Source organism: Heterodontus francisci, chromosome 2 (assembly GCF_036365525.1).
Source record: "Heterodontus francisci isolate sHetFra1 chromosome 2, sHetFra1.hap1, whole genome shotgun sequence".
NCBI classification, from domain to species: Eukaryota; Metazoa; Chordata; class Chondrichthyes; order Heterodontiformes; family Heterodontidae; genus Heterodontus; species Heterodontus francisci.
Window position 1 is genome coordinate 204,235,607 of NC_090372.1, and position 25,177 is coordinate 204,260,783.

The window sequence follows — 25,177 nt, forward strand, 5'->3', positions numbered from 1 at the left end:
GCAGGAAAAAAGACAGAGGCGCAAGGGAAGAGCCAACTGTGTAACAGCCCCGACAATCAAATTTTTCTGCAGCACCTGTGGAAGAGCCTGTCACTCTAGAATTGGCCTTTATAGCCATTCCAGGCGCTGCTCCACACACCACTGACCACCTCCAGGCGCTTACCCATTGTCCAGGCGCAGTGGTTAGCACCGCAGCCTCACAGCTCCAGCGACCCGGGTTCAATTCTGGGTACTGCCTGTGTGGAGTTTGCAAGTTCTCCCTGTGTCTGCGTGGGTTTCCTCCGGGTGCTCCGGTTTCCTCCCACAAGCCAAAAGACTTGCTGGTTGATAGGTAAATTGGCCATTACAAATTTCCCCTAGTATAGGTAGGTGGTAGGGGAATATAGGGACAGGTGAGGATGTGGTAGGAATATGGGATTAGTGTAAGATTAGTATAAATGGGTGGTTGATGGTCGGCACAGACTCGGTGGGCCGAAGGGCCTGTTTCAGTGCTGTATCTCTAAATCAAAAAAAAGTCTCGCGATAAGGAGGCCAAAGACCAGTTGGTAGCACTCTCACCTGTGATTCGGAAAATTCTTGGTTCAAGTTGCACTCTAGAGACTTGAGCACAAAAATAAAGGTTGACACTCCAGCATGAAGTGCTTCAATGTCAGAGGCGCTGTTTTTCAGATGAGAATTTAAACCAAGGAGGCCCTTTTTGCCCTCCCAGGTAGATGTAAAAACAAACCCATAGCACTATTTCAAAGAAGAGCAGGGGAACTGTTCCTGGTGTCCTGGTCAATATTTATCCCTCAAGCAACATCTCTAAAACAGATTATCTGGTCATTATCACATTGCTGTTTGTGGGAGCTTGCTGTGCTCAAATTGGCTGCTGCATTTCCTACATTACAACAATGACTACACTTCAAAAGTACATCATTGGCTGTAAAGTACTTTGGGATATCCTGTGGTTGTGGAAGGTGCTAGTCTTTTTTTTGAAGACAGGCAGTGTGAGAGCTTCAGTAACCTTCCATGCACATTAGTCCTCAGAGTACAGTAACAGAAGCCAAGAACAGTAAACCTTAGATAAAATAACAAAAACCGCTACCAAAGGCACAGTAAATTAATGTACAAACCTGTAAAGGTTTTGCCTTTTGAATTCTATTGAACCTATCTCTCCCTGTGCTAACTCTCTCTGTTTCATGGCTTAATTCAACTTTGGTCTTCCTTCCACTATGTTTTTTTATTTATTCGTTCTTGGGACGTGAGCGTCTCCTACAAGGCCAACATTAATTGTCCATCTCTGATTGCCCTTGAACCACTGCAGTCCATGTGGTGTAGGTATACCCACAGTGTTTTTTCTGCAGCAGTTTGATACAATTGAGTTGCTTTCCAGGCCATTTCAGAGAGCAGTTAAAGTCAACCATATTGCTGTGGATCTGGAGTGACATGTAGGCCAGACCAGGTAAGGATCGCAGATTTTCTTCCCTGAAGGACATTAGTGATGGTTTTGGACAATCTGGTAGTTTCATTATTATTATTACTGAGACTAGATTTATTAATTAAATTTAAATTCCCCCAGATGCCATGGTGGGATTTGAACTCATGTCACCACAGCATTAATCCAGGCCTACCACTAAGCTACTGTCCCCACTAGTGACATTCTCTAACGTACTACATTTCCTTAATAACACCCAGTTTACAATCTACAAGTTCAATATAAATGTTGAAATCGAACAGACAAATAAAAAAAAGTCCATCTAGCTCACCTACCATCCTAGTAGTTCTAAGATACAGTGGAAATTGATTATTATAATTAGACAACAAATCAATTAATCTACAACAGAAAGCAATCATTGTGGAGCTTTCACTAAGATTTCTACAAAGCTTGCAGTGAGGAGGTGAACTTGTGATGCTACTATGATTTGGAAAACATTTTTATGTAGTAAGGCTTCTAGAATTTGTACTTACCCTTATTCAGTTTTTTCGCTTTATGTATCAATTGCACATTTTTGGCTTCAATATTTGGTAACTTTTCTGAGATTCTGGAAACAAATAATTAATTTAGTTACAGCCCAATCAATGAAAATAGATCTACTAAAAAATTAGAAATGGCTAGGGGATGCTATTGGAGACGTTTAAACTAACTTGGCAGGGGTGTGGGAACCAGGAGGAAACATCACAGAATCACAGAATCACGGAATAATGCAGTGCAGAAGAGGCCCTTCGGCCCATCGGTTCTGCACCGATGCATTAAAACACCTGACCTGTCTACCTAATCCCATTTGCCAGCACTTGGCCCATAGCCTTGAATGTTATGACGTGCCAAGTGCTCATCCAGGTACTTTTTAAAGGATGTGAGGCAACCCACCTCTACCACCCTCCCAGGCAGTGCATTCCAGACCGACACCACCCTCTGGGTAAAAAAGTGCTTCCTCAAATCCTCCTTAAACCTCCCGTCCCTCACCTTAAACCTGTGTTCCCTCGTAACTGACCCTTCAACTAAGGGGAACAACTGCTCCCTATCCACCCTATCCATGCCCCTCATAATCTTGTACACCTAAATCAGGTCACCCCTCAGTCTTCTCTGCTCCAGCGAAAACAACCCAAACCTATCCAGCCTCTCTTCATAGCTTAAATGCTCCATCCCAGGCAATAGCCTGGTGAATCACCTCTGCACTCCCTCCAGTGCAACCACATCCTTCCTATAATGTGGCAACCAGAATTGCACACAGTACTCCAGCTGTGGCCTTACCAAAGTTCTATACAACTCCAACATGACCTCCCTGCTTTTGTAATCTATGCCCCGATTGATAAAGGCAAGTGTCCCATATGCCTTTTTCACCACCCTATTAACCTGCCCTTCTGCCTTCAGAGATCTATGGACAAACACACCAAGGTTCCTTTGTTCCTCGGAACTTCCCAGTGTCAGGCCATTCATTGAATACGTCCCGTGTCCCATTACTCCTTCCAAAGTGTATTACCTCACACTTTCCAGGGTTAAATTCCATCTGCCACTTTTCTGCCCATTTGACCATCCCGTCTATATCTTCCTGTAACCCAAGACACTCAACCTCACTGTTAACCACTCGGCCAATCTTTGTGCCATCTGCGAACTTACTGATCCTACCCCCCACATAGTCATCTATGTCGTTTATATAAATGACAAAGAATAGGGGACCCAGCACAGATCCCTGTGGTACGCCACTGGACACTGGCTTCCAATCACTAAAACAGCCGTCTGTCATCACTCTCTGTCTCCTACAGCTAAGCCAATTTTGAATCCACCTTATCAAGTTACCTTGTATCCCATGTGCATTTGCTTTCTTGATAAGTCTCCCATGTAGGACCTTGTCAAAGGCTTTGCTGAAATCCATGTAAACTACATCAACTGCACTACCCTCATCTAGACACCTAGTCACATGCTCAAAAAATTAAATCAAATTTGTTAGGCATGACCGCCCTCTGACAAAGCCATGCTGACTATTCCTAACCAAATTTTGCCTCTCCAAGTGGAGATAGATTCTCTCCTTCAGAATTTTCTCCAATACTTTCCCTACCACTGACGTGAGACTCACTGGTCTGTAGTTCCCTGGCTTATCTCTACAACCTTTCTTAAATAGTGAGACCACATTAGCTGTTCTCCAGTCCTCTGGCACCTCCCCTGTGGCCAGAGAGGAATTAAAATGCAATCTCCACCCTCGCCTTCCACAACATCCTGGGACACAAATCGTCTGGACCTGGAGATTTGTCCACTTTTAAGCCTGCCAAAACCTCCAATACCTTGTCACTCCCTATGACAATTTGCTCAAGAACCTCACAGTCTCTCTCTCTCTGAGTTCCATATCTACATCCTCATTCTCTTGGGTGAAGACAGATATGAAGCATTCGTTCAACATCCTACCAATGTCCTCTGGCTCCACCCACAGATTTCTCCCTTGGTCCCTAATGGGTCCTACTCTTTCCCTGGTTATCCTCTTCCCATTGATATACTTATAGAATATCTTGGGATTTTCCCTACTTTTACCAGCCAAAGCTTCTCATATCCCCTCTTTGCTCTCGTAATTGCTTTCTTAAGCTCCATCCTACACTTTCTGTACTCCACTAATGCTTCTGTTGATTTGCTCTCCTTGTATTTGCTAAAAAGCATCTCTTTTCCTTCTCATCGTACCCTGAATGTTTCTTGTCATCCATGGTTCTCTGGGCGTGTTGCTCCTACCTATTACACTCAAGGGTTAAAGAGGATTACCAAGGTGCACAGAATACTGGGAGAGATAGATAGCACTAGAGTAGGGAATAGTAAATTATTAGGTGGGGTCAGAAAGGGAGAAAGTGATAAAGTCTAAATCAAGGTTAATGTGCATGTATTTGAATGCATGGAGTGTTGCTAACAAGATTGGTGAGTTACAGGTGCAGATTGACGTGGAAATATGATGTTGTGGCTATAATGAAGAGCTGGCTCAAAGAAGGGCTTAATATTCTTGAATACAGGGTGTTCAGGAAAGATAGGAAAGGAAAAAGGGGGAGGGGTAGCAGCAGTATTGATTAAGGAGAGCATTGCAGTTCTGGAGAAAAAGGATGTCCCAGATGGGCCGAGGACAGAATCAATTTGGCTAGAGCTAAGGAACAAAAAAAAACTAATGGGAAGGATGTAGAGGAACAAATTTGCAAGCAAATTACAGAGAGGTGCAAAAATTATAGGGCAGTTATAATGGAGGACTTCAATTTCCAAACATAGACTGGGATAGTAGTAGTGTAAAGGGCAGAGAGGGGCAAGAGTTCCTAGAGTGTGTTCAGAAAAATATTCCACAGCAGTATGTTTCTAGAATGGAGGCACTGCTAGACCTGGTTCTTGGGAATGAGTTGGGCCAAGTGGATCAAGCATCAGTAGGAGATCATTTAGGAGACAGTGATCATTGTATCATTAAGGTTTAGGCTGACGATGGAAAAGGACAAAGAACGATCCAGAGGAAGATTATTTAACTGGGGGAAGGCCAACTTCAATGGGGTAAGCAATCATCTGGCATGAATAAATTGGAGTCAAAGGTTGGCAGGAAAAATGGTCACTGAACAATGGGCGACCTTTAAAGAAGAGATAGTTCGGGCACAGTCAAGGTATGTTCGAAGGGGAAAGGGAGGGTAAACAAATCCAGAGCTCCCTGGATGACAAAAGAGGTAGAAATTAAGATAAAGAAGAAAAAGTGTGCTTATGACAGATGCCAGGTTCAGAACCAGGCTGAATATAGAAGGTCCAGAGGGGAAGTGAAAAAGCAAATAAGAGAAGCATAGAAAGAGCATGAAAAGAGTCTGGCAGCTAACATAAAAGGGAATCCCAAAGTTTTCTATAGACATATAAATAGTAAAAATGTGGTAAAGGAGGAGTGGGGCCATTTAGAGACCAAAAAGGGGATTTGCGCATGGAGGCAGAGGTATTAAATGAATACATTGCATCTGTCTTTACTAAGGAAGAAGATGCAACCCAAGCATTGGTGAAAGAGAAGGTAATTCAGACACAAGAAGGGTTTAAAATTGATAAGGAGGAGGTATTGGATAGGCTGTCTGTACTTAAAGTGGATAAGGTATCAGGACCAGATGAGATGCATCCAAGGATACTGAGGGAAGTGAGAGTGGAAATTAGGCACTGACCATTATTTTTCAGTCTTCCTTGGACTCGGGGGTAATGCCTGGGGATTGGAGAATTGCAAACTTTACATCCTTGTTTTAAAAAGGCTGTAAAGATAAGCCCAGCAACTACAGGCCAGTCAATTTAACTTCGGTGTTGGGAAAATTCTAGAAAGAATAATTGAGGACAAAATTAATAGTCACATGAACAAATGCATGTTAATTAAAGAAAGCAGGCATGAATTTCTTAAGGGAAAATCGTGTTTAACTAACTTGCTGGAGTTTTTTGAAGAGGTAGCAGGGAGGGTTGATGAGGGCAATGCAGTTGATGTTGTGTACATGCATTCCAAAAGGCGTTTGATACAGTGCCACACAACAGACTTGTGAGCAAACTTGTAGTAAACAGGAGAGTAGCCACATGGATATGGAATTGACTGAGTGACAGGAAACAAAGTGTAGTGATTAATGGATGTTTTTTGGGCTGGAGGAAGGTTTGGAGTGGGTTTCCCCAGGGGTCATGTTGGGACCCTTGCTTTTCCTGAAATATATTAATGACCTAGATCTTGATGTACAGGGTACAATTTCAAAGTTTGCATATGATACAAAAATTGGAAGCATTGTGAACTGTGAGGAGGGTCACGTTGAACTTCAAAAGTACATAGACAAGTTGGTGGAAAGGGCAGATAGGTGGCAGATGAAGTTCAATGTGGAGAAATGTGAAGTGATTCATTTTGGTAGGAAGAACATGGAGAGACAATACAAAATAAAGGTTGCAATTCTAAAAGGGGTGCAGGAGCAGAGGGACCTGGGTATATATGTGCATAAGTCATTGAAGGTGACAGGACAGGTTGAGAGGGCAATTAATAAAGCATACACTATCCTAGGCTTTATTAAAAGGGGCATAGAGTACAAGAGCAAGGAGGTTATGTTAAACTTGTATAAGACACTAGTTCGGCGTCAGCTGGAGTATTGTGACCAGTTCTGAGCGCTGCACTTAAGGAAGGATGTGAAGGCATTAGAGAGGGTGCAGCAAAGAATGATTCCAGGGATGAGAAACTTTTTTTTTATTCATTCATGGGATGTGGGCGTCACTGGCCAGGCCAGCATTTATTACTCATCCCTAATTGCCCTTGAGAAGGTGGTGGTGAGCTGCCGTCTTGAACCGCTGCAGTCCATTTGGGGTAGGTACACCTGCAGTGCTGTTAGGAAGGGAATTCCAGGATTTTGACCCAGCGACAGTGAAGGAACGGCGATATAGTTCCAAGTCAGGATGGTGTGTGACTTGGAGGGGAACTTGCAGGTGGTGATGTTCCCATGTATTTGCTGCCCTTGTCCTTCTAGTTGGTAGAGGTTGCGGGTTTGGAAGGTGCTGTCTAAGGAGCCTTGGTGCGTTGCTGCAGTGCATCTTGTAAATGGTACACACTGCTGCCACTATGCGTCGGTGGTGGAGGGAGTGAATGTTTGTAGATGGGGTGCCAATCAAGCGGGTTGCTTTGTCCTGGACGGTGTCGAGCTTGTTGAGTGTTGTTGGAGCTGCTCCCATCCAGGCAAGTGGAGAGTATTCCATCACACTCCTGACTTGTGCCTTGTAGATGGTGGACAGGCTTTGGGGAGTCAGGAGGTGAGTTACTTGCCTCAGGATTCCTAGCCTCTGACCTGCTCTTGTAGCCACGGTATTTATATGGCTACTCCAGTTCAGTTTCTGGTCAATGTTAGCCCCTAGGATGTTGATAGTGGGGAATTCAGTGATGGGAATACTGTTGAACGTCAAAGGGAGATGGTTAAATTCTCTCTTGTTGGAGATGGTCATTGCCTGGCACTTGTGTGGCGCGAATGTTACTTGCCACTTATCAGCCCAAGCCTGGATATTGTCCAGGTCTTGCTGCATTTCTACACAGACTGCTTCAGTATCTGAAGAGTCACGAATGGTGAACCTTGTGCAATCAGCGAACATCCCGACTTCTGACCTTATGATTGAAGGAAGGTCACTGATGAAGCAGCTGAAGATGGTTGGGCTTAGGACCTTCAATAACCACAACCATCATCCTTTGCGCTACGTGTGACTCCAGCGAGAGGAGGGTTTTCCCCCTGATTCCCATTGACCTCAGTTTTGCTAGGGCTCCTTGATGCCATACTCAGTCAAATGCTGCCTTGATGTCAAGGGCAGTCACTCTCACCTCACCTCTGGAGTTCAGCTGTTTTGTCCATGTTTGAAACAAGGCTGTAATGAGGTCAGGAGCTGAGTGGCTCTGGCGGAACCCAAACTGAGCGTCACTGAGCAGGTTATTGCTAAGCGCGTGCCGCTTGATGGCACTGTTGATGACACCTTCCAACACTTTACTGATGATTGAGAGTAGACTGATGGGGCGGTAATTGGCTGGGTTGGACTTGTCCTGCTTTTTGTGTACAGGACATACCTGGGCAATGTTTCACATTTCCGGGTAGATGCCAGTGTTGTACTGGAACAACTTGGCTAGGGGCGCGGCAAGTTCTGGAGCACAGGTCTTCAGTACTATTCCCGGAATATTGTCAGGGCCCATAGCCTTTGCAGTATCCAGTGCCTTCAGTCGTTTCTGGATATCACGCGGAATGAATCGAATTGGCTGAAGTCTGGCATCTGTGATGCTGGGGACTTCAGGAGGAGGCCAATTATGAAGATAGATTGGAGAAGTTGGTACTCTTTTCCTTGGAGAGGAGAAGGCTGAGAGAGATTTGATAGAGGTGTTCAAAATCATGAGGGGCTTGCACAGAGTAGATAGAGAGAAACTGTTTCCACTCATGAAAGGATCGTGAATGAGAGAGCATAGATTTTAAAGTAATTGGTAAGAGAAACAAAAGAGACATGAGGAATAACTTTTTCACACAGCGACTGGTTAAGGACTGGAATGCACTGCCTGAGAGTGTGGTGAAGGCAGGTTCAATCGAGGCATTCAGAAGGGAATTGGACAGTTATATGAAAAGGAAGAATGTGCAGGGTTACGGGGAGAAGGCAGGGGAGTGGCACAAGGTGAAATGCTCCTTAGGAGAGCCAGTGCAGAAACGATGGGTCAAATGGCCTTCTTCTGTGCTGTAACAGTTCTGTGACTCTGTGGCTTCAAAAAATTAGTTGTTGGTATCATTAGTTTTTTATTCTACATCACGCCAATCCATCTTGACTTCAAGTGCAGAGAGGAATGCTAGGATTTTACATGTATTATCACTGGAGATAGTTGATACTGTTCCAGTAAATTGCAGTTAATGTCAAATCACAAAGTTACAAATTACTTACTCCTCGAACAGCTGAAGACCTACAGCGTTTGGAGAGATTTTGATCGTTATTTTCTCTTGCTTTTCCTGAAAAGTACAAGCGTGTTTAACCTGAGAAAAGTACATCAAGCCTATCTTTTGCATAAGAAAAGATTAATTGAACTCTCCTATAGAATAATAGAATCAAAGGATAGGATAGGAAAACACAGAAGGAGGCCATTCCGCCCATCAAGTCTATGCTGGCCCTTTCGAAGAGCAATCCAGTTCGTCTCGTTCCTCAGCTCTTTTCCCATATCCCTGTAATTTTTTTCTTCTTCAAGTATTACCTAATTCAAGTAGGCTGTTCACCACCACCTTCTCACAGGCAATGAGGTTGAGCAACAAATGCTAGCCTTGCCAGCAACGCTCACATCCCATGAAAGAATAAAATAAAAATTCCCTTTTGAAAGCTACTACTGAATCTGTTCCCACCATCCCGTCAGACAATGCATTCCAAATCCTAACCACTCGTTGAACTTAAAACTTATTCTTCATGTCACCTCTGATTCTTTTGTCAATCACCTTAAATCTGTGCCCACTTGTTATCGACTCTTTCAGCCATTGGAAACGGTTTATCTTTATTTGTTTAATCTAATGTGGTGTATATGGATTTCAGTAAGGCGTTTGATAAGGTTTCCCATGGTAGGCTATTGCAGAAAATACGGAAGTATGGGGTTGAAGGTGATTTAGAGCATTGGATCAGAAATTGGCTAGCTGAAAGAAGACAGAGGGTGGTGGTTGATGGCAAATGTTCATCCTGGAGTTTAGTTACTAGTGGTGTACCGCAAGGTTCTGTTTTGGGGCCACTGCTGTTTGTCATTTTTATAAATGACCTGGATGATGGTGTAGAAGGGTGGGTTAGTAAATTTGCGGATGACACGAAGGTCGGTGTAGTTGTGGATAGTGTCGAAGGGTGTTGTAGGGTACAGAGGGACATAGATAGGCTGCAGAGCTGGGCTGAGAGATGGCAAATGGAGTTTAATGCGGAGAAGTGGGAGGTGATTCACTTTGGAAGGAGTAACAGCAATGCAGAGTACTGGGCTAATGGGAAGATTCTTGGTAGTGTAGATGAGCAGAGAGATCTTGGTGTCCAGGTACAGAAATCCCTGAAAGTTGCTACCCAGGTTAATAGGGCTGTTAAGAAGGCATATGGTGTGTTAGCTTTTATTAGTAGGGGGATCAAGTTTCGGAGCCACGAGGTCATGATGCAGCTGTACAAAACTCTGGTGAGGCCGCACCTTGAGTATTGCGTGCAGTTCTGGTCACCGCATTATAGGAAGGATGTGGAAGCTTTGGAAAGGGTGCAGAGGAGATTTACTAGGATGTTGCCTGGTATGGAAGGAAGGTCTTACGAGGAAAGGCTGAGGGACTTGGGGTTGTTTTCGTTAGAGAGAAGGAGGAGGAGAGGTGACTTAATAGAGACATACAAGATAATCAGAGGGTTAGATAGGGTGGATAGTGAGAGTCTTTTTCCTCGGATGATGATGGCAAACACGAGGGGACATAGCTTTAAGTTGAGGGGTGAAAGATATAGGACAGATGTCAGAGGTAGTTTCTTTACGCAGAGAGTAGTAGGGGCGTGGAACGCCCTGCCTGCAACAGTAGTAGACTCGCCAACTTTAAGGGCATTTAAGTGGTCATTGGATAGACATATGGATGAAAATGGAATAGTGTAGGTCAGATGGTCGGCGCAACATCGAGGGCCGAAGGGCCTGTACTGCGCTGTAATGTTCTAATTCTAATTCTAATTCTAAACCCTTCACGATTTTAAACACTTCTATCAAATCTCCGCTTAACCTTTTCTGCTCTGAGGAGAACAATCCCAGCTCTCCAGTCTATCCATGTAACTGCAATCCCACATCACTGGAACGATTCTGGTAAATCTTTCCTGTACTTTCTCCAAAGCCTTCATGTCCTTCATAAAGTGTGGTGCCCAGGATTGGACACAATACTTCAGCTGGGTGAACTAGTGTTTTATATAGGTTAAACATAACTTTCTGGCAGTTGTTCTCTATGCCTCTATTCACTCTTACTGGCTGAGTTGGTAAGAGCACTGCCTCATAAGGAGTTCAGCTGTACAGACCAGGAAGTACAGAGGATCAGAGGAACCTTGGTGTACTTGTCCATAGATCACTGAAGGCAGCAGCACGGGTAGATAAGGTGGTTAGGAAGGTATTGCCCGAAAGGTGGACTGATACTTCGCACCAAACAACACGAAAAAAGGAAAGAAGGTACCAGCCCTTCGCATTGCAAGCTGGAACGTCAGAACTATGTGTCCTGGCCTGTCGGAAGACCTTACACAAATCAACGATTCTCGGAAGACCGCCATCATTAACAACGAGCTCAGTAGACTCAATGTAGACATTGCAGCACTTCAGGAGACATGCCTCCCCGCGAGTGGATCTCTAGCAGAGCAAGACTACACCTTCTTCTGGCAGGGCAGGGATCCTGAAGAACCAAGACAGCATGGAGTGGGCTTCGCCATCAGAAACTCCTTGCTCAGCATGATAGAGCCTCCCTCAAATGGCTCGGAACGCATACTGTCCATCCGACTGCTCACCACCTCTGGCCCAGTACACCTACTCAGCATCTATGCTCCAACACTCTGCTCCCCTCCTAAAGCTAAAGACCAGTTCTACGAGCAACTCCATAACATCATTAGCAGCATCCCCAACACCGAACACCTATTCCTGCTGGGGGACTTTAATGCCAGGGTTGGGGCCGACCATGACTCATGGCCCTCCTGCCTTGGACGCTATGGCGTTGGAAGGATGAATGAGAACGGGCAGAGACTGCTTGAGTTGTGTACCTCTGCATCACCAACTCGTTCTTTCACACTCAACCCTGTCACCAGGTTTCATGGAGGCACCCAAGATCGCGTCGTTGGCACCAGCTAGATCTCATTGTCACAAGGCGAGCTGCCTTAAACAGTGTTCAAATCACACGCAGCTTCCACAGTGCGGACTGCGACACCGACCACTCCCTGGTGTGCAGCAAAGTTAGACTCAGACCAAAGAAGTTGCATCATTCCAAGCAGAAGGGCCACCCGCGCATCAACACTAGCAGAATTTCTCACCCACAGCTGTTACAAAAATTTCTAAATTCACTTGTAACAGCCCTTCAAAACAGTCCCACAGGGGATGCTGAGACCAAGTGGGCCCACATCAGAGACGCCATCTATGAGTCAGCTTTGACCACCTACGGCAAAAGTGCGAAGAGAAATGCAGACTGGTTTCAATCTCATAATGAAGAGCTGGAACCTGTCATACCCACTAAGCGCGTTGCACTGTTGAACTACAAGAAAGCCCCCAGCGATTTAACATCCGCAGCACTTAAAGCAGCCAGAAGCACTGCACAAAGAACAGCCAGGCGCTGCGCAAACGACTACTGGCAACACCTATGCAGTCATATTCAGCTGGCCTCAGACACCGGAAACATCAGAGGAATGTATGATGGCATGAAGAGAGCTCTTGGGCCAACCATCAAGAAGATCGTCCCCCCCTCAAATCTAAATCAGGGGACATAATCACTGACCAACACCAACAAACGGACCACTGGGTTGAGCACTACCTAGAACTGTACTCCAGGGAGAATGCTGTCACTGAGACTGCTCTCAATGCAGCCCAGCCTCTACCAGTCATGGATGAGCTGGACATACAGCCAACCAAATCAGAACTCAGTGATGCCATTGATTCTCTAGCCAGCAGAAAAGCCCCTGGGAAGGACAGCATTACCCCTGAAATAATCAAGAGTGCCAAGCCTGCTATACTCTCAGCACTACATGAACTGCTATGCCTGTGCTGGGACGAGGGAGCAGTACCCCAGGACATGCGCGATGCCAATATTATCACCCTCTATAAAAACAAAGGTGACAGCGGTGACTGCAACAACTACCGTGGAATCTCCCTGCTCAGCATAGTGGGGAAAGTCTTTGCTCGAGTCGCTCTGAACAGGCTCCAGAAGCTGGCCGAGCGCGTCTACCCTGAGGCACAGTGTGGCTTTCGTGCAGAGAGATCGACCGTTGACATGCTGTTCTCCCTTCGTCAGATACAGGAGAAATGCCGTGAACAACAGATGCCCCTCTACATTGCTTTCATTGATCTCACCAAAGCCTTTGACCTCGTCAGCAGACGTGGTCTCTTCAGACTACTAGAAAAGATTGGATGCCCACCAAAGCTACTAAGTATCATCACCTCATTCCATGACAATATGAAAGGCACAATTCAACATGGTGGCTCCTCCTCAGAGCCCTTTCCTATCCTGAGTGGCGTGAAACAGGGCTGTGTTCTTGCACCCACACTTTTTGGGATTTTCTTCTCCCTGCTGCTTTCACATGCGTTCAAGTCCTCTGAAGAAGGAATTTTCCTCCACACAAGATCAGGGGGCAGGTTGTTCAACCTTGCCCGTCTAAGAGTGAAGTCCAAAGTACGGAAAGTCCTCATCAGGGAACTCCTCTTTGCTGATGATGCTGCTTTAACATCTCACACTGAAGAGTGCCTGCAGAGTCTCATCGACAGGTTTGCAGCTGCCTGCAATGAATTTGGCCTAACCATCAGCCTCAAGAAAATGAACATCATGGGGCAGGATGTCAGAAATGCTCCATCCATCAATATTGGCGACCACGCTCTGGAAGTGGTTCAAGAGTTCACCTACCTAGGCTCAACTATCACCAGTTACCTGTCTCTAGATGCAGAAATCAACAAGCACATGGGAAAGGCTTCCACTGCTATGTCCAGACTGGCCAAGAGAGTGTGGGAAAATGGCGCACTGACACGGAACACAAAAGTCCGAGTGTATCAGGCCTGTGTCCTCAGTACCTTGCTTTATGGCAGCGAGGCCTGGACAACGTATGTCAGCCAAGAGCGACGTCTCAATTCATTCCATCTTCGCTGCCTCCGGAGAATACTTGGCATCAGGGGGCAGGACCGTATCTCCAACACAGAAGTCCTCGAGGCGGCCAACATCCCCAGCTTGTACACACTACTGAGTCAGCGGCGCTTGAGATGGCTTGGCCATGTGAGCCGCATGGAAGATGGCAGGATCCCCAAAGACACATTGTACAGCGAGCTCGCCACTGGTATCAGACCCACCGGCCGTCCATGTCTCCGCTATAAAGACGTCTGCAAACGCGACATGAAATCCTGTGACATTGATCACAAGTCGTGGGAGTCAGTTGCCAGCGTTCGCCAGAGCTGGCGGGCAGCCATAAAGACGGGGCTAAAATGTGGCGAGTCGAAGAGACTTAGTAGTTGGCAGGAAAAAAGACAGAGGCGCAAGGGGAGAGCCAACTGTGCAACAGCCCCGACAAACAAATTTTTCTGCAGCACCTGTGGAAGAGCCTGTCACTCTGGAATTGGCCTTTATAGCCACTCCAGGCGCTGCTTCACAAACCACTGACCACCTCCAGGCGCGTATCCATTGTCTCTCGAGATAAGGAGGCCCAAAAGAAAAAAGAATGGGATACTTGCCTTTATTAGCCAAGGCATAGAATATAAGAGCAGGTAGATTATGGTGGAGCTGTATAAAATGCTAGTTAGGCCACAGCTGGAGTACTGTGTACAGTTCTGGTCACCATATGATAGGAAGGATGTGATTGCACTGGAGAGGGTGCAGAGGACATTCACCAGGATGTTGCCTGGGCTGGAGCATTTCAGCTATGAAGAGAGACTGAAAAGGCTAGGGTTGTTTTCCTTAGAGCAGTGAAGGCTGAGGGGGGACATGATTGAGGTATACAAAATTATGAGGGGCATTGATAGGATAGATAGGAAGAAACTTTTTCTCTTCGTGGAGGTGTCAATAACCAGGGGGCATAGATTTAAGGTAAGGGGCAGAAGGTTTAGAGTGGATTTGAGGAAAAATGTTTTCACCCAGAGGGTGGTTGGAATCTGGAACACACTGCTTGAAGGGGTGATAGAGGCAGGAACCCTCCCAACATTTAAGGAGTATTTAAATGGGCATTTGAAACGCCACTGCATACAAGGCTACGGGCCAAATGCTGGAAAATGGGATTAGAATAGATAGGTGCTTGATGGCTGGCACAGACTCGATGGGCCGAAGGGCCTATTTCTGTGCTGTATAACTCTATGACTCTATGGAAGGATCCCGAGGGATGAGTAAGTAGAATGGGAAGTATAAAAAACTAGCTTTGTGGAGTAGGCTCCGGTGACCCAGGAGTCTGGTGCAAGAAAAAAATAGGTCAACATCAAGAGTGCTGACCACCCTGCCAGCAATATTCTATGCATCTACTCTTAGTGTCAACCCACCTGCCTCCACCCTTAGCATCAACCCTTCCACCATTCCCAGAAACACCAGTACAAGTGGACATCTTGAAGAAGAGCAAAACAGTTCTGGTGTCCTGGCCAACATTGCCTTCCTTAGCCAACGCTGCCAGAAAACAGGCTAACTGTTCATTCATCATACTGCTGTTTATGGGATATTGCTGTGCTCAAAATGGCTGCCGTATTTGCCTACACAGTTCTTGTTCATAATGACCTTTTCCTGTTCCTATCTCTATGACACTAAACTATCACTAGTATAGCGGCCAATAGGTCTGTGTTAAGGAGTACTCTTACCGAAAGTGACTTTGGTAACGTAACATTAATGACTAGATGCCCAGAGCTGTTGCATCGCCCTGCTTGGCTCACTTCCATACTATTATCCATAGCATCACTGGTGTCCTGCTCTTGCTGTGATGGAAGAAAACAAACAATTGTTACTACCATAGAGTCAATTTTCTTGACAGTATGAAGTCTCTTCAGTTTTTCCATTACCTTCTATGGGTGATCTAGAACTTCCCCCTGCTCATTGCAGTGGCTATCTGAACTTGTGGGCAGTCTAGGGTTCTAACATTGTAGCCATAAAGAAAATATTTCTTAAACCAATTAATCCACACTGTCAGTTTGATGAGGGAAATCACCTGCAGGTTTCACAGATGGTCATTTATTTCCCTCTAAACAAAGTTACACCCGCCCCCCATGTTGCCCGCCCTCTACCTGACACAGAATAAAGTGCAACTTTTAATGTTTCAAAATTATCAGGGATTGTTGAATCCTTCCTTCATCGTCACTGGGTCAAAGTCCTGGAACTCCCTACCGAACAGCATCATGTGCGTACCTTCGCCACATGGACTGTCGTGGGATCAAAAGGAAGGCCCACTACCACGTTCTCAAAAGCAACTAGGGATGGGCAATAAATGCTGGTCTTGCCAGTGACCCCTATATCCCGAGAATGAGTTAAAAAAACTTGTTAGAAACAAAGACGCTTAACCTCAGGCTCATGATAAATGTCTGTCACATGCCATAAGGAATATCACACATTGATTGTGAAGAACTTCAAGTGATCATTTGGCAAAATTACATCCCTGAAGTGAGTCCCACCTACCTCTTTTTATGACACTGATGCACGGTGTCGTACATAGAATAACTGTACAGAAACGGACCATTCGGCCCAACAGGACCATGCTAGTAGCATTTATGTTCCACACAAGCCTCCTCCCAGTCCTCTCCATCTAATCCTATCAGTGGATCCCTCTAATCCTTTCTCTCTCGTGCTTCTCCTTAAGTGCATCTACGTTATTCACCTGAATTTCTCCTTATGGTAGTGAGCTCCACATTCTAACCCACTCTCTGGGTAAAGAAGTTTCTCCTGAATTCTTTGTTGGATTTATTAGTGACTATCTTATATTTATGGCCTCTAGTTTTGGTTTCTCCCAAAGTAGGAATGCACGGTGCCTGGCTCTAGCGAGATCCAGGCCATAAGACCACTACAACTTCAAGTGGTGAGTCATTACATTGCCATCTCAACTTGCTGCAAGTAGCTTTCATTTTCACGAGTGCAGCAAAAAAGGAACTACAGCTGGAAATCCCCACCAGACATGGCTCATAAATAAATTAACACAGAGAGGCATACAGAGACAGAGTCACAGAGAGAGAAAGAGAGAGAGACACACACAGACAAAAAGACAGTCACCAGTACACATAGGGACAGAGAGAGAGAGACACACACACACACAGACACAGACACAGAGAAAGACAGTCAAAGGTACACATAGGGACACAGAGAGAGACACACACAGATACAGAGAGAGAGAGGCACACGCAGACAGGGAGAGACAGGCATGGACACACAGAGACAGAGAGAGAGAGACACACACACACAGCCACAAACACACAGAGGAGGAAGAGAGACACACACACACACACACAAAGAGAGAAACACACACAAATACAGAGAGAGAGAGACACACACACACACAGATACAGACATCTCCCTAGAAACAGAGGCAGAGACACACACACAGACAGACGCACACACATACTTGTGGTCCATTCTTTGCTCTTCCAAGTCAGCCTGAGACTTACATAAATCTTACTTGCCTTATAGAGCCTTTCTAATTATGATGTATCAGAAATATTGTCAGCACTTTGTTTTCTATCACATTTCAGCATACCTGACGTGCCTTTGTTTGTCTCCCTTCCGCCATTGCTTCTCAGGCTGTTTGCTCTGTCACGCAGAGAGTGAGAGAGATACACACAGCAAGTGAAATTGAAAGTAATTTGAAGGATTTTAATACACTTCCTTTGTTTTTTTTCCTAAATATCCCCCATTTCCTTAGTAAAACACCAGAGCCTTTAAGTCATAAAGTACAAAGCAAACTGATCTGTTTAGACATTTGGTTATTTTTTTCCTCCTTAGTATCTTCTTCTCAGGCAGTCCCTTGGGAACGAGGATGACTTTCATCCACTCCAGGATTGTGGGCCCTTAGGCGACTGAATAGTCCAATTCTGGATCCGCACATTCTGCCACAAGGTGGTGTTTGGTGAGGTGAGTGATTGGGATGCTCGAATTTCCGAACACTCCTTCCGCTGTTTGCACTTGGTCGCTGTCTGGGCATGTCAACATTGTTCGAACTGGCTGACACCTTCGCAGATACTTCTTCTCCATTTTGGGAGGTCTCGGAGAAGAGATTCTCACGAATCAGTGGAGATGTCGCATTTTTTCAGGGAAGCTTTAAGGACGTCCTTGTTTCCTCTGCCCTCCTGGTAGCCTCTTGTTTTCGGAGTCTTGTGTCAGGCATGTGGATGATGTGGCCCAATGTAACTGACTAGCCATGACCAGTGTCTCGATAATGGGGACGTTGGCCTCAGAGAGGATACTGATATTAGAGTGCCTGTCCTGCCACAGAATTTGCGGGATCTTGCGGAGGCACCGCTGGTGATGTCTCTCCAGGGCTTTGAGATGCCTGTTGTACAGTGTCCATGTTTCTGACTCATACAGGAGGACAGGTAACACTGCACCCCTGTAGACCCTGAGCTTGGTGACAGGTTTGAGGTCTTTGTCATTAAACACTCTTTTCCTCAGATGACTGAAGGCTGCTCTGGCACGCTGGAGGCGATGCTGAGTTTCATCGTCGATGTCTGCCCTTGCTGAGAGGAGGCTCCCAAGGTATGAGAAGAACTCTCCTTAGTATACCTGGGTAGCTTGATCTCTTGGGCATTTGCCAATGTACCTTGCAGTTAGGAAGTACTTATAATTGTAGCACCCAACTTGTCCTCCTACTGTGCCCACTATCCCCCATTTCCTTAGTAAAATCCCAGAGTCTCTACACCTCCAATGCTAATACTGAGCAGGGAGCGGCACCAACATGTTGCACCATGGACATTTGGCAAAATTATTGACTCAACTGCGGACATGGGTGCAATAATAAACTGTAAACCAACCTAATGCCATCAAAACACAGTTTGATTTAAAACACATTTCTCCCTATTTAGTGAGATACCTGCATTGTTTCCGCTTGCACAGGTAGTCAATGTCTGCTCACACACTTGATGAGCGATGCAGAGAATTCGGATAGATTCCATCTGTCAGGAGTGATCTTGATCGCTTTCTCCCTCTGTATCCTCCTCTCTCTCCATCCTCTCTCCCCTTCTCTCTGCTCCCTCTCCCCTATTTACCCCTTCTCTCCCCCCAGGGGGCTCTAGATTTGGCCGTCCCACCATTTCTCTTTGTGGGAACATGTTTACTCTGAACCCCTTGAATCTCTCCTTTGAATGCCTCCCACTGCTCTGACTTTGATTTACCTTAAAGTAGCTGTTTTCAGTCCACTTTCACTAAATCATTCCTCAGCTTAGCAAAATTGGCCTTGCCCCAATTGAGAACTCTAACTCCTCTTCTATCCTTATCCTTTTCCATACTTATGTCTTAAAGAAGGTGAGTGAGGTAGAGAGGCGGAGGGGTTTTGGGAGGAAATTTGAGATCTTGGGGCCTAGGCAGCTGAAGGCACGGCAACCAGTAGTGGAGTCATGAAAATCAGGGATGGGAAAAAGGCCGGAATTGGAGTAGTGCAGAGATCTTTGAGGGTTGTAGGGCTAGAGGACGTTACACAGATAGGGAGGGGATGAGGCCATGAAGGAATTTGAAAACAAAGATCAGAATTTTAAAAAAGTGTTGCTGAAATGGGAACCTACATAGGCTAGTGAGCACAGGGGTGATGAGTGAATGGGACTTGGTGAGAGTTGGGATTGGGTATTAAGAGTTTTGAATGCGCTCAAGTTTATGTAGGGTGAAAGATGGGAGGCTGAGCCAGAAGTCAGATCTTTTTTTAAAATTCATTCATGGGAAGTGGGCGTCGCTGGCCAGGCCAGCATTTATTCCCCATCCCTAATTGCCCTTGAGGATGTGGTGGTGAGCTGCCTTCTTGAACCGCTGCAGTCCATGTGGGTTAGGTACACCCACAGCGCTGTTAGGAAGGGAGTTCCAGGATTTTGACCCAGCGACAGTGAAGGAACGGCGATATAGTTCCAAGTCAGGATGGTGTGTGACTTGGAGAGGAACTTGCAGGTGGTGGTGTTCCCATGTATTTGCTGCCCTTGTCCTTCTAGTTGGTAGAGGTCGCGGGTTTGAAAGGTGCTGTCTAAGGAGCCTTGGTGCATTGCTGCAGTGCATCTTGTAGATGGTATACACTGCTGCCACTGTGCGTCGGTGGTGGAGAGTGAATGTTTGTAGATGCGGTGCCAATCAAGCAGGCTGCTTTGTCCTGGATGGTGTGGAGCTTCTTGAGTGTTGTTGGAGCTGCATCCATCCAGGCAAGTGGAGAGTAGTCCATCACACTTCTGATTAACCTCCAACAACCACAACCATCTTCCTTTGCGCTATGTATGACTCCAGCCAGCGGAGGGTTTTTCCCTTGATTCCCATTGACAGTTTTGCGAGGGCTCCTTGATGCCATACTCGGTCAAATGCTGCCTTGATGTCAAGGGCAGTCACTCTCACCTCACCTCTTGAATTCAGCTCTTTAGTCCATGTTTGAACCAAGGCTGTAATGAGGTCAGGAGCTGAGTGACCCTGGCAGAACCCAAACTGAGCGTCACTGAGCAGGTTATTGCTAAGCAAATGTTGCTTGATGGCACTGTTGATGACACCTTCCATCACTTTACTGAGGATTGAGAGTAGACTGATGGGGCGGTAATTGGCCGGGTTGGACATGTACACAAAAAGCAGGACAGGACATACCTGGGCAATTTTCCACACTGCTGGGTAGATGCCAGTGTTGTAGCTGTACTGGAACAGCTTGGCTAGGGGCGCGACAAGTTCTGGAGCACACGTCTTCAGTACTATTGCCGGAATATTGTCAGGGCCCATAGCTTTTGCAGTATCCAGTGCCTTCTTTCGTTTCTTGATATCACACAGAGTGAATCAAATTGGCTGAAGTCTGGCATCTGTGATGTTGGGGACTTCAGGAGGAGGCCGAGATGGATCATCAACTCGGCACTTCTGGCTGAAGATTGTTGCAAATGCTTCAGCCTTATCTTTCGCACTGATGTGCTGGGTTCCCTCATCATTGAGGATGGGGATAGTTGTGGAGTCACCTCCTCCAGTTAGTTGTTTAATTGTCCACCACCATTCACGGCTGGATGTGGCAGGACTGCAGAACTTAGATCTGATCCGTTGGTTATGGGATCGCTTAGCTCTGTCTATCGCATGCTGCTTACGTAGTTTGGCATGCAAGTAGTCCTGGGTTGTAGCTTCACCAGGTTGACACCTCATTTTGAGGTATGCCTGGTGCTGCTCCTGGCATGCCCTCCTGCACTCTTCATTGAACCAGGGTTGGTCTCCTGGCTTGATGGTAATTGTAGAGTGGGGGATATGCCGGGCCATGAGGTTAGATTGTGGTTGAGTACAATTCTGCTGCTGCTGATGGCCCATCGCACCTCATGGATGCCCAGTTTTGCATTGCTAGATCTGTTCGAAACCTATCCCATTTAGCACGGTGATAGTGCCACACAACACGATGGACAGTATCCTCAATGTGAAGGCGGGACTTCATCTCCACAAGGATTGCGCGGTGGTCACTCCTACCAATACTGTCATGGACAGAAGCATCTGCGGCAGGCAGATTGATGAGGACGAGGTCAAGTATGTTTTTCCCTTGTGTTGGTTCCACCACCTGCCGCAAACCCAGTCTAGCAGCTATGTCCTTTAGGACTCGGCCAGCTCGGTCAGTAGTGGTGCTACCGAGTCACTCTTGGTGATGGACATTGAAGTCCCCCACCCAGAGTACATTTTGTGCTCTTGCCACCCTCAGTGCTTCCTCCAAGTGGTGTTCAACATGGAGGAGTACTGAGTCATCAGCTGAGGGAGGGCGGTAGGTGGTAATCAGTAGGAGGTTACCTTGCCCATGTTTGACCTGATGTCATGAGGCTTCATGGGGTCCAGAGTCGATGTTGAGGACTCCCAGGGCAACTCCCTCCCTACTGTATACCACTGTGCCACCACCTCTGGTGGGCAGGACATACCCGGGAATGGTGATGGTGGCGTCTGGGACATTGTCTGTAAGGTATGATTCCGAGTATGACTATGTTCGGCTGTTGCTTGACTTGTCTGTGGGACAGCTCTCCCAACTTTGGCACAAGCCCCCAGATGTTAGTAAGGAGGGCTTTGCAGGGTCGACAGGGCTGGGTTTGCCTTTGTCGTTTCCGGTGCCTTGGTCGATGCCGGGTGGTCTGTCCCGTTTCATTCCTTTTTATTGACTTTGTAGTGGTTAGGTACAACTGAGTGGCTTGCTCGGCCATTTCTGAGGGCATGTCAGAGTCAACCACATTGCTGTGGGTCTGGAGTCACATGTAGGCCAGATCAGGTAAGGACAGCAGATTTCCTTTCCTAAAGAACATTTGTGAACCAGATGGGTATTTACAACCATCGACAATGGTTTCATGGCCATCATTAGACTAGCTTTTAATTCCAGATTTATTAAATTCAAATTCCACCATCTGCTGTGGTGGGATTCGAACCCACGTCCCCAGAGAAATACCCTGGATCTCTGGGTTACCAGTCCAGTGATAATACCACTACGCCACTGCCTACCCTGTCTAGTGGTAGTGAAGGCATGGATGAGGGTTTCAGCAGCAGATGAGCAGAAATGAGGTGGAGCCAGGTGATTTAACAAAGGTGAATGTAAGCAGTCTCATTGAAGGAGCAGATGTGTGATTAGAAGCTTATCTTGGAGTCAAATACAATACCAATGTTGTACAGCCCAGTCCAGCATTAGACTGTTGCCAGAAAGAGGGAAAGAATCATGGGAACAGAGCTTGGGTTAGAGGCCAAAGACAGATGGCTTTGGTCTTCCACGTATTTAATTGGAGGAAATTTTTCACATCCAGTACGAGGTTAGACAAGCAGTCTGACAAATCAGAGACAGTGGAAGTAGTGAGAGAAGTGGTGGTGAATGTAAGAAGTTTACAAACACTAATAAAGAGAAAATGCTGAAAATACTCAGGTCAGACAGCAAACTGAAACATTAACTCTGCTTGTCTCTTCACAGTTGCTGTCTGACCTGAGTATTTTCAGCATTTTCTCTATTAGTGTTTTTAAACTTATCAGAATACATTAAACCATCAAGGCATCAAATAGGGAATTTAGACACAACTCCTTCACTCAAAGTGGCAAAAGTGTGGAACCTGCTACCAAAGGGAGTGGTTGAGGCTAATATCACAGGTGAGTTTAAGCAGAGACTAGACAAACATATGAGTGAGAAGGGAATAGAGGGTTATGCTGATAGAGTTAAAGGTGGAAGGATGGGAGGAAGCTCGAGTGGACAAATTTGGGCTGAATGTCCTGTTTCTGTGCTGTATATTCTATGTAATGTATTTTTAATTACAGTCTCTTACAAAAGGCATCCCAGATCCAATTAATGTGGATTATTGTGTGTTTGGACTTAAAAGCACTACTATTGCCAAGTCACTCAACTTATATTTTACCAGAGTTAAGTCAATACAGTTCATGAAATTATTTTCAATACCTGATAAGATTTGACACATTAAATGATTTCCATGTAAATCACAAAGGATGAAGAGCTACTCAGTAGAGAGGCTGAAGGAAGATAACTGTATGAGGAAGTCAAAGTGAAGCTTGGGGGCTGGTAGAGAAGAATTTTAGAAGCAAAAAGGATGGAACAAGGTACTTGAAAGATAAAAGACAAAGGTATGATTTGATTATAAGGGTCAGATTGCCACTGTGGTGATTTGAGTGGGGCAGATGATGGAAAGTATAGCCAAGTGGGGAGGCTTCAGTTTAGTTTTAGTTTAGTTTAGAGATACAGCACTGAAACAGGCTCTTCGGCCCACCGAATCTGTGCCGACCATCAACCACCCATTTATACTAATCCTGCATTAATCCCCTATTCCCTACCACATCCCCACCTTCCCTCAATTCTCCTACCACCTACCTACACTAGGGGCAATTTACAATGACCAATTTACCTATCAACCTGCAAAGCCTTTGACTGTGGGAGGAAACCGGAGCACCCGGTGGAAACCCACGCGGTCACAGGGAGAACTTGCAAATTCCGCACAGACAGTACCCAGAACTAAACCTGGGTTGCTGGAGCTGTGAGGCTGCGGTGCTAACCACTGCGCCGCCCACCTGAAACGTTAACTCTGCTTCTCTCTCCACAGATGCTGCCAGACCTGCTGAGTATTTCCAGCATTTCTTGTTTTTATTTTGGATTTCCAGCATCGGCAGTATTTTGCTTTTATTTAGATAAACAATCCAGTTAATGGCTGTGGACCTACTGGCTGCAAGTTGCGACAGGACACTTTGAAATCAGTGGTCTGCCCGCGTGCAGCAGCTGCTGCAGAGCCCCTGCGATATTGTGTGTTTTTGTGCGGGGGCTCATTTCAAATCGAGGGGGCGGACCAACCCCCCCACCCCCACCCCGATGGCAGCCACTCCATCCGCGACAACGGTATCCGCGTCATTTTTAAAGGGCTTCAAGTCCTGCAGTAACATTTTAAATTTGTGGTAAAAACTAAATAAAATTTGGAATCCCCTCTCCCCCGCCCCCAAATTTTGATTTTGGGCCTCTCATCTAAAGTAAACTTTCCCCCCCAGAACCATGTTACCTTTAGCCTTCAATCTCTTCCCACCATTCCCCCCCAGCCAATAGAGTAATTTTCCTCCATTTCCCCACCCACCCCCAACATGAAAATTTAACTCCTCCCTGCTCCTTATTAGCATCTTGCCCTTAATCCCCAAGCAGGAATCAGAAGGCATGGGACTTCCAGCCACAATATCGACATGGGATGGCTGCCCAGTCCAGGTAAGTTGGTTATCATGTATTTGCATACATTTTATTGGGCCATATTTCCAGGTAGTTGTTCTAAACAAATTAATTCCAAACAGATTTCATTACGTTCATCAGTCTTTCAACATAGGTAAGAGGTTCCAATCAACATGATGCAGTCTGCTACAAGTCCTGTTGTTCAGAACTTGAAGACCCAAAGGAAATGGAATTCCTAAACTTTATAGCACATATTAACCCTTAGACTGCCAAACACTTCACTTTGGCTGCAGCTTCAGTTCGTTCCATATGAACCCCATTTGCTTCTCATTAAACCTCAAAATTACCTTCTACCCCCACCACCCTCCATCTAATCAAACAATTCTTTCCCCCATGCAACCCAGGAGTTTTCCCCCCACCCCAACACCCAGTGTCAACTTTCTCCTCCAAAATTAGTCTTTCACTAACTGAAAGCACCTCTAAATCACTGGTTTTCAGGCCACTAGAAAGCTCAGTGTCTGACTGTAGACTCAAATGTCAACCAAGGATACCCTGAACCTAGCTGCTGGTCAAAAACTGATCAGGAGTCCCTAGAGTCTGATTCCATCCAAAGAATTAAATTCCTACTAAGCTGGAGGGAGTCAACCTTTTACTGTAGACTCATCTGACTTCTGGTCAGTGGCCAGCTGAGGATTAAACACTGCTAGAGCATCATTTATCTTTTATAATATCCAA

At 45.9% G+C, this 25,177-nt stretch overlaps 1 protein-coding gene across 3 annotated transcripts in view; it reads right to left on the reverse strand.

Moving 5' to 3' along the window:
- LOC137380211 (NEDD8 ultimate buster 1-like) overlaps positions 1 to 17,632 on the reverse strand; it is a 51,463-nt gene extending 33,831 nt beyond the window's left edge. The window contains exons 1-4 of one of the 3 annotated variants that reach the window (XM_068052037.1): positions 17,345 to 17,632; positions 15,459 to 15,572; positions 8,870 to 8,934; positions 1,951 to 2,024 (exon numbers count right to left, since the gene is read on the reverse strand). In XM_068052037.1, coding sequence (XP_067908138.1) covers positions 1,951 to 2,024; positions 8,870 to 8,934; positions 15,459 to 15,572; positions 17,345 to 17,368 — 277 coding nt within the window. In that variant the 5' untranslated portion in view covers positions 17,369 to 17,632. Of the gene's footprint in view, positions 1 to 1,950; positions 2,025 to 8,869; positions 8,935 to 15,458; positions 15,573 to 17,335 lie in introns of all 3 variants that reach the window. The other 2 variants (XM_068052028.1, XM_068052019.1) reach the window with 2 other exon arrangements.
- Positions 17,633 to 25,177: the final 7,545 nt, after the last annotated feature.